This window comes from Antennarius striatus, chromosome 9 (assembly GCF_040054535.1).
Source record: "Antennarius striatus isolate MH-2024 chromosome 9, ASM4005453v1, whole genome shotgun sequence".
Taxonomy (NCBI): domain Eukaryota; kingdom Metazoa; phylum Chordata; class Actinopteri; order Lophiiformes; family Antennariidae; genus Antennarius; species Antennarius striatus.
The window spans coordinates 18290736-18305652 of NC_090784.1; the positions used below are offsets into that span (position 1 = coordinate 18290736).

General features: G+C 40.6%; 2 protein-coding genes across 4 annotated transcripts in view; both read left to right on the forward strand.

The window, feature by feature from the left end:
* The window catches only part of lipeb (lipase, hormone-sensitive b), a 32062-nt gene extending 20425 nt beyond the window's left edge, over window positions 1-11637 (forward strand). For all 3 annotated transcript variants that reach the window (XM_068324011.1, XM_068324010.1, XM_068324012.1), the window contains 5 exons: window positions 3080-3307; window positions 4339-4521; window positions 5408-5589; window positions 5985-6251; window positions 6907-11637. In XM_068324011.1, the coding sequence (XP_068180112.1) occupies window positions 3080-3307; window positions 4339-4521; window positions 5408-5589; window positions 5985-6251; window positions 6907-7308 (1262 nt within the window). In that variant the 3' untranslated portion in view covers window positions 7309-11637. The remainder of the gene's footprint in view (window positions 1-3079; window positions 3308-4338; window positions 4522-5407; window positions 5590-5984; window positions 6252-6906) is intronic.
* Window positions 11638-12323: 686 nt separating this feature from the next.
* Window positions 12324-14917, forward strand: part of tmem145 (transmembrane protein 145) — a 33761-nt gene continuing 31167 nt past the window's right edge. The window contains exon 1 of the mRNA XM_068323186.1: window positions 12324-12447. Coding sequence (XP_068179287.1) covers window positions 12337-12447 — 111 coding nt within the window. The 5' untranslated portion in view covers window positions 12324-12336. The remainder of the gene's footprint in view (window positions 12448-14917) is intronic.

Genomic DNA, 14917 nt, shown 5'->3' on the forward strand with positions numbered 1-14917 from the left:
ACGTTTCACTAAAATGTTAACTGTTGATGACAGAATGTAGCATAAGGAAAAATAAAACCTGGCACCTTAAGTACATGACAGACAATGCTGTAAATATTCGACTGAAACTTCAATGGGTTTCACTCAAATGTTCAGGGAGAAATAATAATGGAGAATGAAAAAGACAGGAAGAGACAGCATCTGTATTACAGACATGTCTTCTTTTTGCGCAGGTCAGCCTGACACCCATGCATTTGTTAGAAAGCAGCAGCAATTTGAAAGACAGGGATATTAGTCCTGAGGAGCAGCAGGAAACTGTAGAGAGGGTCAGTGTGAGGATCCAGACCGATCAGTGTCAGCAGGAATTTACAGAATACTAAACCAGTGCAGCAATAAAGGAGATATGATGTATGATTTACGATAGATGGCTTACTGGTCACCCAGGTCCTTACTCATGATAAGGATCTTGTTCTGAAAGTGTTCTCTGTCCCAAAGGGTAAAAATTGCAGTATGCTGCCACTGTTCTCGAGAGGGGACTTTCCAGCCAACTATATGTAGGTAGTGATAAGGACGCAGAGAATGTACAGTACATAATGTCTTTAACCGTTCAAAAAGATGAGAAGGTACCCCAAAGAGGTAAAGCTACTAAAATCTTCTCTGCACTAACTAACAGGATGAAACCTGTGCAGAGGAATATGTATGACCTTTAGTCTCTCCTGACACAATTCAATCCATGATGACCTTGAATTAATCCAGTGTGGTCACTGTCCACCACATCTGGGATCAAATTCGCCAACCTTCATGCAAGAGTTTTAGTGTTAGACATCAGACATGAAACCCTCATTAAGAAGAATGATCACCGTGTTGTTTTCTGCATTTACTTTTAACCCAGCAATAGAAGTAAACACCGTTGAAATGATCTACATTAGGCTGCTAAATAAATGGCTTATTGGAGTCACTGAGCCGGTACAGACTATGGGTAAAGGCTAATTTGTACTACATCTATGTATAAAAACAGATGCCTGCATTTCAGTCGGTGTATCAATTAACTCCCACGTACCTCCATGTGTCCTTGATGTTGACACTGATGCATCCACAAGATGGTAGCGAAGAGCCAATCGTTTTAACGGCAGAAAGATTGAACATCAAGTGTGGTATTTTACCGCTCAGTTTATTCTTTTTGATGCTGATAGATATTTATTATCTTGAATTATAGCTACAGTGTCAGGTCAGGCTTGTTATACTACTTAATGGCAATAGTAAACTGTAAATCTGCCTCCGCTGCCTTTTTGGTTGTTATGAAATCTTAGGGCTCAGGAGTAAATGCTGCAGACACTCTGGTGTGGATACCCTGTGGCGCATGGTTCAGAGTATTGGGGCACCATCTTGGCTGCAAGTAGCTGCCAGAAAGGTGAAAAACACCATTTTGGATCACATTGATGACGGGTCTGATGAGCTTCACGATGATTGCTTGTGCCCTGGAGGGGTTACTCCACCCACCAACAATTTCAAGCGATAGTGCTCCATTTTGTCTGGATGCATGAGCTCTGAAAAGGTGCAGAAATACAGACAAAGTGAGTGCAGAATATACTCTAGTTGAAAGACTCCATTGTATCTGTAATACATCTTTAATGTTGAGCATAAATGAGCCTTGAAACTCATTTCAGAGTAAGAGTCCCCTGTGGACATTTTCTGTAAATCCTCACGTCACCTTGATCTCTCGAGAGGATTGGTATATCGCTTTGAAATTAATCAAACTGCAGCACGATGGCTGTGCGATGCCTGATGATATTCACAGGTGGATAAAATTATTGGTACCCCTCGGTTGATGAAAGAAAAAACCCCACAATGATCACAGAAATAATTTATATCTGACAAAAATGATAATAAATAAAAATTCAATGAAAATAAGACATTGTTTTAACAGTGGTTCAACAGCAGTATTTCAAAAAATACAGTTGCACATATTATTCAGAAATTTAAGATCCATGAGAATGCAGCCAATCTCCCTGGACATGGCTGCAGGAGGAAAATCAATGACAAATTGAAGGGATGGAGAAATGCGAATGGTAACAAAAAGAGCCCAGAACTACCTCTAAAGACGTTAAAAGTGAGCTCCAAGGTCAAGGTACATCAGTGTCAGATCACACCATCTGTCGCTGTTTGAGCCAAAGTGGACTTAAATTGAGACTACCAAGGAGTACACAGTTGTAGAAAACAAACCTTAAAAAAGCCAGACTGGAATTTGCCAAACTTCAATCTATATAAGGTACAATGACATCTCATGACTATCAAGGTATCCTAGGGAGAAATATACTGCATAGTGTCAGAAAGCTTGGTCTCAGTCACAGGTCATGGATCTTCCAACATGTTAATGACCCAAAAGACACATCTACAAACAACCAAGAATGGCTAAGAGCAAAACATTGGACTATTCCGAAGTGGCCTCTATGAGCCATGTTCTGCCGACAGGTGCAGGTCATTGTCAGTTGCAGAAATCATCTGATTTCAGCGGTTGCCTCAAACGGTTGTGTAACAAAATATTAAATTAAGGCTCCCATCATTTTTGTATTTTTTTAAAAAATTATAATGTTGAAACATACTTCAAAAGAAATGTCTGACTTTCATTGGTCAATTTTCAGTATTTTTTTGTTTATTATTAGTTTTAACTTATTTCAGTGGACATTGTGGGTTTTTCGTTCATGAACAGAGGGGTAGCAACAATTTTGTCCACGTGTGTGCATCAGAAGACAAAATGTGATGCTCAGTGTTGGTGCAGAAAACAAGGCACCGTTTGAGGAGCATCTGACTGCTGAGGCACACAATGTCAAACCGACAATAATGGCATTGTAACATGTTTGTGTTGTAGAACAAGATGATATCTTCGTGTGAAACAGCCACATATTCAGCTGTTTTACTGTCTAGTTAAGAGATTATGACCTTTGATGATGGGTAGCCTGCTTTTTTTTTCTCATAGATGCAGGGAAAACTTGATATTTTTCTCTTATGCTGGCCTTCCTTTGGGTTCCTTCATCACATGCACCCCCCCCCCCCATTTCCTTCTCTTTTATCATCTCTCTAAAAATTTCTGTCTCCACAGGTTGGACCGGAGAGAAAGTGTGTCTGGCTGGTGACAGTGCGGGAGGAAACTTGTGCGTGACGACATCGATGCGTGCTGCTGCCTTTGGTGTTCGTATGCCAGATGGCATTGTGGCTGCCTACCCAGCGACCCTGCTGACTGCCTACGCATCTCCCTCCCGCCTGCTAACACTTATGGATCCCCTGCTGCCGCTCAGTGTGCTCTCCAGGTGTCTCGGTGCCTATGCAGGTATGTGTGCGCATGTTTGTACGTGTTTGTTTAAAATAATCAAGCCAGGGATCTGCTGTTTATTAAGTGAAATGGAGACTAAATTTAGGATTATTCTTTCATTTCTCTGCTGTTTTCTACTCTGTATAATTCATAAATTACTTTAATTTAGTTGTATGTTGATAAATAACTGCCTGTGTGGGTCAAATGTTTTGGTTTTTATGTTAAGATTTTTTTTCTTTCCACCACAGAAACATCCTCATTCAATCTGCTCCATTCCATTTGAGTAACTGGTTTAACCGTGCCTCCAGATTTTTAAATCTGACCAGCAGATGAAACTTAGTGCCAACAACAACAACAATACTAAATACTACTATTTCTGTCAAATATTAAGTTATTTGGCCCGTGTTTGCACAGCCTTTACTAGTTTGAAGAAGAAAAGAATCACATTAGATCTATTCCTGATATTCTGTATAACACAATGTTTGTAGTGCGATGACAAATAAGCCTGAAGAAATCAGGTAACAATTGAGAAAAATTTTGAAATATACTAATATCCTAAAATACTCCCAGTTTGAGTCACATCTGTGTTGTTTATCCTTTGAAAACCTTCGCTTCAAATAAGCTTGGTTTATTGGATTGTTTTATATATCTTGTCATTGATGCATGTAAACTGCAGGAAAAGCTCTTCCAATCCATTTTATAAATTGTCTCACAAGACAAAAAAGGGACTTGATTAATTGACCTGCTACTCAAAACTCCAGAGATGTTGTTTATCCTTGCTGCTTTTCAATAGCTGAACTAAAACACCATTTTTATTCAATCCTACTGTCATTGCTGTATATTGCCCCATGTAATACAAAGTGGTATGTGGCAATATTGAACTCATTCTCTGCTTTTTATCCACATCTACTGTTATTTCCTCCCTATTACTTTTTCATCTTCTCTGTTGTTGTTCATTTATACTTTTAGAGGAATAACAAAGACACACTTAATCCCTGTTGTAAATCTGTCTTTGCTTACCAACCTTTCCTCTGTGATGACTCGTCTAGGCACTGATCCGCAAACAGAGACGCAGATAGAGAAAGTGAGCACCCTCAGCTCTGTGAGGAGAGACACGGCACTGCTGCTTAAAGATTTTAGACAAGGCGCCTCCAACTGGATCCACTCTCTGCTGGATTCAAACAGAGCCTCGGCTTCCCACATCCCAGCTGCAGGTGTGCCAGGAGCCGCTGGTATGCCACCTACTGTGACTGTTCATGAATGTTTGTCTGCGTACATATGAAATGAGCAGGTGATGTTGGACTAGATGTGGTTGTCATAAATGTATGCCTCTACTGCTATTTTCCTTAAAGTTTCCAAAAGAAGACATCTGTTCGTGTGTCAGATTTCAGCGTGCGTTATTTAAGTGCCATAAGTGCAACAGCTTCAACTGAAAATTTATTACCATATGAAGGCGGTCACAGGCATGGATCCCCTTTATCCGGTATTTAATAAATCAATTATGGCTTTATTCCACCATGTTGTATTCCACTCCTGCAGCCCCATTCATATCTATTCACCTCTTCCGAGCAGCAGGGCTTTGACAGTTATTAATTGTAGCCACCGTAAATCTGGTGGCAAATTGTAATTTCCCTGGTGTCCCCTTAGCTAGGTGACACCCTCACAGCTGCAAAACTCAATCTAATGAGAATGTCATTGGTGAGTGTACATTATTAAAAGGCCATCATGGTGCTGAGATGGTTTATTATCAAAGATATGGGAGATGGGTCATGCTTTGTGAAAAGGCTTAGCTGCATTTTGACAGCTTGGGGCGATGGCATCACTATGGCTACATTTGAATTTCCTCCACACACTTCTCTTTTCTTGCTGATATATGTCCTTTTGCATTTTAGGCTTTTAACTATTGGCTGTCAACCAAAGGGCATACAATAAGTGGAAACGATGCAATAAGTGAAAGTAGTGTTTTGTTTTGTTTTTTATTCCGTCCTTCACATGATGTTGAAGTACATTTGTGTACCCTCTCCTATATAAACAGCATGTGTTGTGTGAGGTTAATGGTTTCAATTAATCTTTATGTTTTTCATTAATTCGTTTTCCCTTTACCATCTCATCCATTAGACACAGTGAGGAAGAGCATTTCAGAGGCATCCATCTCTTCTCCTCACGCCAGCCCCCCCGTGCCCTCAGAGCCTTCAGATTTTGCAAACAGGAAGTTGTCTGTGAAGAGCCATACTTGCCAGGACTTAAGACCCCGCAACAGCTCAACTTTGCACAGTCCAACGTTGCTCCATGAAGACGCTGTACGTCCCACCTGAATATATTTGCAGAGACAAAATCATGTTCCTGGTTGATTTTTTTCAGAGGAAAATAAAAGTATTAGACAGTTTAGAGGTGCTTGTTGCACTTTATTCACACATATTGTTATTCTTCACACATTGGATTGATGGCCAGCTTGGGCAAACAGCAAGCGTGGAGATGACGCTAGATTTTAAGATGGAATTATTCAGTGAGCAGAAAGTTTTTGGGGTATTTTAATTAGTACGAGAACAGTGTTCTCAGTGTAAATCTAGTCCATTTTAAATATTTGATACCTTTGCCCATACATTTTGTAAATCCTTGACATGACTTTATCCCCTCTGCTGCTCAGTACTGTCTTAGCTTACCTGAATTATTTCGTATCTCTTCTTCAATGTAGGCAGAGGATGTGAAATTCTTCCTCTCAAAGGACGTAGATCCATCTATGTATTGCGACCTGTCTTCAGTGGCCATACCTCCCCCTGCTGGAGAGCGGGGATCAGAGTTGGAGCCCTGCAGGGAGTTTCCCCTTGGGTTTGAACCACTACGCACAGAGAAGCTGGCTGAGATGAGAGTGCAGAGCTCTCCAGTGGTCAAGGATCCTTTCTGTTCTCCTCTGCTGGCACCCGATAGCATGCTGAAAGGGCTACCACCCATACATATAGTGGTAAGAAGAAGCGGAAGCTGTAATGATTAGTCTGATTATCATGGGGAAATGGGTGAAATGACATTCACACAGTTAATTGTAGATATCGGTCCCTCAATGAGTTTTGATATGTAAATCGGTTGAAGTGCCTTTTGAGCCCCCAGTAAAGTTTTGTGCTGCACAAATAATCCTCTATAAGAGAAATCCTTCATATATTTCTTAAACAGGTGTTAAAAGACATATTGTTAGAGATGCAGTAGCAGACCAGGATTATCATTATTTTTTTATATTGGAGAATGAAAGGAAGTAGAGAGAGGCGTAGAGAGTTGAAACAAAGCAGCTTGCAAATGTCAAGAGATGGAGGAGCAAGGACTGCATACATTATTGTATCGGTTAGATTTTTGATGAGAGAAATGTGGGAGGTTGGAGCCTGCTCTCTCTCTTGTGGGATGTGCATATATGAAAATTAAGAAATCTATGCTGAATTTTAAAGTAGACAATAGCGCAGTGAAAAGAAAAAGAAAAGCAGAGTCTGGGACACTTGACATCCTTTTCTTCACTCCTAAATTAAGATTCTTGACATGACTGAAGGAAATCTCAATTTGCCGTTCTCCATACCCACCCCTTTCCCTCCCTCTCATCATTCTCTCTCTCTCTTCCCCTCCCTCCCTTTCAGGCTTGTGCATTAGACCCCATGCTGGATGACTCCGTGATGTTTGCCAAGCGTTTGAGGAGCATAGATCAGCCCGTCACGCTGTGCGTGGTGGACGACCTTCCCCATGGCTTCCTCAGCCTATCGCAGCTCTCCAGGGAGACGAGAGAGGCTGCGAACGTCTGCGTGGAGAGAATCCGGGCCGTTTTCACCCAGACGGAAACACCCCCAGAGCCGCGCAAGCACCGGAAGCTGGAACGGACAAATAGGGGTGTTTTGGTCTCTTCTGGGGAGGCCAGTTCTCTCTTTGTTGGCCCCATTGGGGGAGTGGAGCCAGCAGCCGGGAGTAAAATTGCTGATGGACAGGGCTTAGTTGCCGCGGCAGCCCAGAATAACACTGACACTGGTGGTGTTGGGTTAGATTAAAAAGAGGGACTTTAGTTACCCGAGGAATGAAGGGAGGATGAATAAATAAAATTCAAGACAGATTTGGGCAGTGCAATACTTGAAAGGTGGAGAGGAAGTATCCTTAAGGCAGGAAGGAGTGCATTCTAGGATATTGCCCAATTTATGAAAGATGAAATATAGAGGGGTTTAAATCCGTTTTCATTTGCTGTTTAATTATTTTAACTAGTTTGTGGAATGTAATTAAGTGACACAAAATCTTGCAGACAAAAGAACACATCCATAAGGACAGTCGTGTTCTAGAATAAAATGTTAATTTTACCATTTACTTAAATCAAAGAGCAGCTCTTACCCACATATGCTACACGCACATGCCACACACACATACACACAAAGAAGAGTTGCCATTAGGCAGCAGAGGCTCAGACATAACAAAGCACCAATGATTCTTGAGACAAGTCTAGAATGGGTGATTCATTTGGGCCAAGATGGTCATTTGTGTCCCTAATCAGACGGTCGTAGGAAGACTATATGCTTCTGTATAGTCATCCTTGTCGAAATGGCCACTTTTTCTTTTGGAAGCCACTTTAAATCTCTCTTAATAACTCCACATTGTGTTCTCCATTATGCCAGTTTGGCAGTCGATACAGCTCACTTTGTGCCCACTGTTGACTCCCAAATAGAATTAGAGCCCTAAAACACGACAGACTGAAAGAAACGGCTCCACATTGGATGAATTGATTCTTTTGTTTCTTGAGATTCTAGGTTTTTAATCATGATATTAACCTTATGCAGTGTTACAATTTAATTTTTTCATTTTTTTTTCCAATTGCTGTATTTTAATCCTTGAATTATTATTGGACATTCTATTAAGTTGTACACATAATTATTTATTCTTATTCTGTTGATTCCATTTATGAGAATATTGTCATTATTAACTCTGTTTCTTTGATACAGCTGCTCAGACATCCCTTTCCAATCAATGTCATGCATACCAATGGGATCAAGTAAATTTGTAGCGCTTGATATTAATAATGGAAATATAGCATTTTATTGCAAAATTGGTGGTGATGTAGAGATGAGTACTTAGTTTAAAATTGTGTTCCTATCTCATTGAGTCATTTAAGAGCAATCATAGTTTTCAGATGTCTGAAGGAGCCACATTGTTTTCGTATTTTAAGACTTGAGATTGGTGCTGAATATTTTCTTTCTGTGTACCAGAGATGAGAGAGCAGGAAACCACCCGCCACCAGTTATTACGACACATTTCAAACTCCACTGCACTGATTCAGGCCATCGCCGGTCCTCACCAGGCATTAGTCTGTGGCTTTTCTCTGCACAGCACATTTCAAAGTACCGCTTCTCTAGAGCCAAAGAATGTCCTGTCAGACAAAATGTTTCTACAAATCAAAGGCTTTTAGCCAAAGCACCAAGACCCTGAGCAAGAAAAGAAATTCTGTGAGCGCAATGTAGAAGCCATTGAACTTGTACTTGGCCAGCTAAAAGTGTCTGGTGGCCCAGATTTCTTAGCTCCCTCACATCACAGTGTGAGATGACTTTGTTTTTCAATAACCTAAGGACACTACTCTGAACAGGCTGCTCCCAATGAACTTTGATGTACAAAAAAAGTCCTTCAGATGATCAGTACCTCCATCAGGTCCAACTAAATATAGAGATGCCAACAATGCTGTCAGTGTTCTGCCCTTCCCTGGTAACAGGACAAGGGTTGCCAGGTCTGGAGAGAACGGATGCTGTGTGATGAATATGATTTAGCTGAAGCTCCAAGTACAACCCCCCCCCCCCGTAGAAGAGCAGGATTTTCATCCACAAAACCATGCTACAGGATTAGATCATGCTCGGTTCTGTCAGCTCGTAGTACTTACTGCAGTATTTTAAGGCAGACTGGTAGAGAAAAAATACAGCTGTGAAGGGGAAGAAAGTAATACTCATCCTCTTGGAAAAATGCTTGTGTGAGTTTATACTTTCTTTACTATCCTCCATTTATGCTCGCTCTGCACTTTTTGGAGTAGTTGATCTGTAGATCAGTGCAAATATATTTTAAGCCTGAGCTTGTATACATGCCATTTTTCTTTACTTTGTCCTAGTATGTTTGGCTCAAGTTGAGTCTGCATCATTTGTTTGATCGCGCCAGCCTCTGCTGAGTGACAAACAATGATTCACACATGGGCTGGTCCTTGTATGGCACTTTACAGTCCAGAAACTATTTGTACTATGAAATCTCTGTCATTAATTTTTGATGAAGTTACAACCCTATAGAACAACACTTTTTATGGTCTATAATATACATTAACTTGAGGACTGACATCGCTGCTGTCTATGATGCCCAGCAGAGCTCATTGATTGTCAGCACTTAATAATGTTTTGCCCTCCTGGTCTTTTTTTTTTGCCCACCCCTGAATGCATCTCACCCTTGATGACCACTCACATACAGTATGAGTCAAATTTAAGTCCAGAGAAATCCACCAGAGAGCTAATCTGGTCATTTTCCCAGAGGTTGGCATGTGATTTTAAGTTTCGTTTATTCCTGGTAGTTTTGCAAATGATTCTTGCAATGCCGTCTGCAACTTGGAGCTTCATGTACTGTAGAATGGTTAACATTCCTGATGATGCTGGATTCAAGTGTGTGATTTTTTTTTACTACCCACAGAACAACTTTATAATCACAAAATTTCCCTCTGTAGTCATTCAGTATTTTTTCTTCTTGTTTCATTATCAGGTAGTACAGCTTAACTCGAGTTTTAACTCTTTGAATCGCCCAAGGTCGATTGAATTGCAATGCAAAGTGTAACACTTTTTCTAAAATTGCCAACTAGCGGTTTCAATGAATACACTTTAGCTTAAGCTATGCTGTTACACACATATACAGTATTACACTTTTTATCAAGTTTCTATGACAAATGTCTTGATGCCATGTAATGTTATGTGTCTGAATCACCTCATGCACATTTTTTCATTCCTAACAGTCGGATCTAATGACTGAGCAAGATAGATCAATGCATTGGATGACCTTAACCACTCCTGAGATATATTTTATAATTGGAAAAAACTCATTTCAGGTATCAGATGTTCAACAAGTCTTGTCGAGCTTTCATGCAGAACCACAGACTGCAGCAGTTGTGTGCTGTCTTTGCCGTTTAGTGTTTGCTGTTAACTGATATAGAAGATACTGGTGCTACATGTGCGAGTTCTTCCACATTGTAAAATGCAGTTCTAATGTAGAATATTAATTTTGTTTAACAAAAACAAGCCATAGACTGGAAACAAAGTTGTTTGTTTGTTTTTGCTTTTAATTTTTTATTTTATTCAAGACACCACAAGTGCAAACCTCTGAATAAAAAGATATATTTAATAATCCATGACTCATGCAGATTAATACTTTCATCTGATTGCACATTGTTTGGAAAAACCGATTTTTCTTTGGATTTTTCTTAATAGAGAACAGTGAAAAATGCTCTTCACCTCAACTGCACACAGTAAAGTCCTGCTTTTATACCATATTTAGAATATGTAATGTTACTGTACTCAGAAAAATGCATTATGCTTTGAGGAGTAGACGATTTAAGTCACTTTAGTCGGTCATAACGGGCGGATACATATATTAAATTCAATGGACTTATCTATACATGAGAAAAAAAATGCTCAAATCAAGCGTTGTTGACATTTTGCTGTAAAGACCCATTTCAGAAACTGCCAATGTGTCTTATGAAAAGAATTTTATTTGCCAGTGTGGATTTTTAACTGCACTTGGCAAGCAGCGGTTGTTAATTCTGCCCCCTGGTTGGCTGGTTTCTTCCTCCATTGATTTTTATCTAAATAAATATATTCTCCCATGAACCTGCTGTCCTGTCGTGTTCAAGTCAATAAAGGAACCTTTTCTCAGTAATGATCAAACTAAAGGTTATACAAAACATCACTGAGAATAATAGACATTGTAATTAAACTAAGCTGATGAGATGTTCTTGGTATATCTGACTTTTTATGATTATTATTTGTGTGATTCCAAAAACTATTTTTGAATAATGCCACAATCTTCATTTAATCAGGACTGGGAGAGCTGTTGCTTAGAGAGACATCTTAATCACAAAAAGTGTCTGATCAAATCCAAAATCACAAAATGCAGTGAAAAGGTGAAATTTTGAGACAAACTGGATGCTATAGATTTTTTTTCTAAAGTTCCATTTAAACTTGAGTGCATCATCAGCCATGTATAAGAAAATAACTAATAGACAGAGTGCACAACAGTAATGCCATTGCTTCATGTCAACTGTGTTATTACACCCAGGTCATGACACTGGTGATGTCACTGTAATGTCAAATGGTGTGAATTAAAAAAAATCCTCCTCCTTCTTTAACTCTGAAATCTGTCTCTTAGTCTCTTGTGTTTATCCAGTGATAGAGTTTATTTCCAATAATAAAAGATTCAGGTCTATTTTTTATTTACTTGTTTTGTGTCTACATGCAGTATATCTTCTAGGTATGTTTCATTGTCCCAGAACTGGATTATGATCGTGGGTCTTGAAGGAAAAAAACACCTGTATATAAGGAATTGGTATACAGGAGTGCGTGCATTTGGTGCACATAGAGGAAAAATCCATATCAACAAGATTTAATTTACTTTTAATTTTATTTAGCAGCCAGTTATATCTCATACTACAAAATATTAATTCAACCAAGGAGGTCAAGCATCATCCGCTCCAGCACTGCTTACTTGTAAGGAGTGCGACCTCTAATGAAAACACGCACACAATCAACGATGGCATTTTTAATACGTGGACGTGTCGCATTCTCGAAGCACGAGCGGAACCGGGAGCGCGCGTACACTCACCTCGCCGTCCAGCATCCAGAACAGCTTGCCGGAGGGTCCACGTGCACTGAAGGGGACTTGCTTTGCGCGCGCCCGGCTCTTCCCTCACACTAACTCGCGATCCGCGCTCCGTGCTCGAGCCGCCCCTCGGTGCGCGCGCCCGAGCAGACACAGGCTTCAGAGACCCCGGCCAGCAGAAGAGAGACGGCGGGAGAGAGAGAAAGATGGAGGTGAGAGTCGGGGAGAGATTCCTGTACCTGGCGGTTCTGTCCTGCGTCTTCTGCGCGGATTCGGCGTTCGGAAAATACGTCAAAGGCATCGTTAACACCAAAGAGGTGAGCGTTGTTTGTTTTTTTCTCTTTAATTAGTTGCGACATTGACACCACAACCGACTCGGAGCAGTGGGACTCGAATGCGTACCAGCACGCAGGTGTCTGAGGCTGACTACCGGGGAAACAGCGTTAAGTTTCCTCGGATATTAAACAAACACACCTGCATCTATTCTACCTTGAATTTTGCGCCGACTGCGTTTGAATCGTCAGTGGCGTATGTTTCCAACCCCAGAATGGGGGGGTCTTTGGCACCATTGTTGCCCCAGTAAGCAGCATCCCCACTCGGCTACCAGCCGTGCTTCAGCTCGTCTCCGAACCGAACGCAGCTTCACGGGCATCCGGTCGTAGCTTCGCTCCGCTCATGTCTGGTGGTGCTCAGGGGGGAGACGTTACAGGTGTGCGTCATATGGCTTCTGGGGCGCAGCGCTCGGATTAATGGGGATCCGTGTAGGAACGGGCTCAGTCCATCTCCTGCAGAAGGTTCGAATGTTTCCTCACAGATCGGCATTGACATCGTTTGCTGCTCTGACAAGATCTGCGGGCATGAAATTGTAATTTGTGCAACCTTGCAGACGCTGTGGCTCTGGGTCGTTTGTGATTCAGGAGACTATACCACCTGCTGTTCCTCATGTCTGGTTGGTTTTTCTCAAGAGTTTGTGCATCAAGTTGGACATACAGGAGTAGTAGCAGAAGGGCCTTTTTCTGAGAGTACGGTTGTAATTCTTTGACACATGGAGATCCTGTGGAATCTCTGCAGAACTTTGTAATTCAAAGTATTTATATCCAACAAAAGCAGCAAAGCTTCTCAATTGAAGCATTTTCCTCTCATAATTTATTAAATGATTATAATTTGTCTCAAATCTAATATTTGATCTTTCAGACATTTTTATTTTCTGCTTAATGTTGCCTGTTCAGAAATACAGTACTGTATGTCTCCTTTTGAAAGGCTGTGTGAATATTTGCACCAACTATGTGCATTCAGTTGTTTTACATACCACAGGTTTTCACTTGTTGCCAAAATAAAATGTGGAAGATGAAAAATAGTGAAATACTCACCGCAGCCTCAATATCACATCACTTTTCTTGGCTCACCCCAAAAAATAAGAACAAATCAAACTCCAGGCAGTTTGGGACAACAATTCACATTCACATTCCAGCTTGTTTGGCCTGACTTTGTCTCTGAGAAAAGGAATTTAAAAGCATATATTGATTTGAAACATTAGATGTTTTAATCCTCAGGATGATGAAAAAAGAAACATTCGTCCATCACTGCTGCAAAGATATCCTTGAATGCAGCACTGAACATTTTTTTGGTTATAATTAAGAGTAAATACTTCTAGAATATTTTGAAATGTTTTCCCATCAAATCATTTAGGACTAAAAAAAAAAAAAGCTTTTCATTTGCAGGTATTTCCATCTAATAGATTTCTGCCAAGAGATTTTATTTTTAATAATTCTTCATTCATACTTAAAATCATTGAATAGTGGTTTTTATGTTAACAAACTATTTATCTATGCGTAGGACCAGAAGTTGATGCTGTTTTTGTATGTTTGATTGTTTGTTTGTCTGTGCAGGATTAAACTAAAACCCCTTGAAATATTTCCACAGAACTTGGCAGAAGAGTCGGGCATATGGCAGAGAAGCACCCATTAAGATTTTTGGAGTGAAAGGAATTGTTTGAACATGACAAGATATATATTTTCTAATTGTCACTTTCCCATAAAGCACTGCAGGGATTATCATTGAACTGACTGGAATGGTGGGCCAAAGATCACGGGGGAAATCATCATCAGATTTTGGAGTGAATCTGGACAAAGAGCTGGGTCCATGAGGTTTTTCTCTTGTGTAGTTGAATGGAACCCCGAGGGCAGCCATTTTATCGGCGCACAAGTCATGTTGGAATTTAGATTAGGGTTCATTTTAATTGAAAAGGACTGTTGAGCCTTGTCGGAGGTATATGCGCTCCACTGAGAGCCCTTCTAGTTGATAAATTTGGTCATATTTAGAGAGTTGCTGTATTGTTAGACAAAGGGCTTTATTTCTTGATTTTCTTTTTTTTTTTTAAATTGTGCAAAAAATTTCTTGAGTTTCTCTCATACTTCTAAATAGTCCAAGGATCAGCAGAAACACAGAGCGCTCTGGAGAACTCCAGGCAGCACAGAACTTGACATATTGATATTGTGTGTGAATGTCCGCGTCAGTGTGTGTGTGTGTGTCTGTGTGTGTGTGTGTCTGTGTGTGTACAGCTTAACACCTCATCACTCTTGCTCATGAATTCCTGCCCCAAGGTCATCCAGTCGGCCCACACCACATCCCCTTTCGGGCACACACACACACACACACACACACACACACACACACACACACACACACACACACACACACACACACACACACACACAAAATGAACCCGAGGCCTCTATCCCCTTCGGTCCCGTGTTGCTGCGGCTGTTGGCTGCATCAGCATCTGCA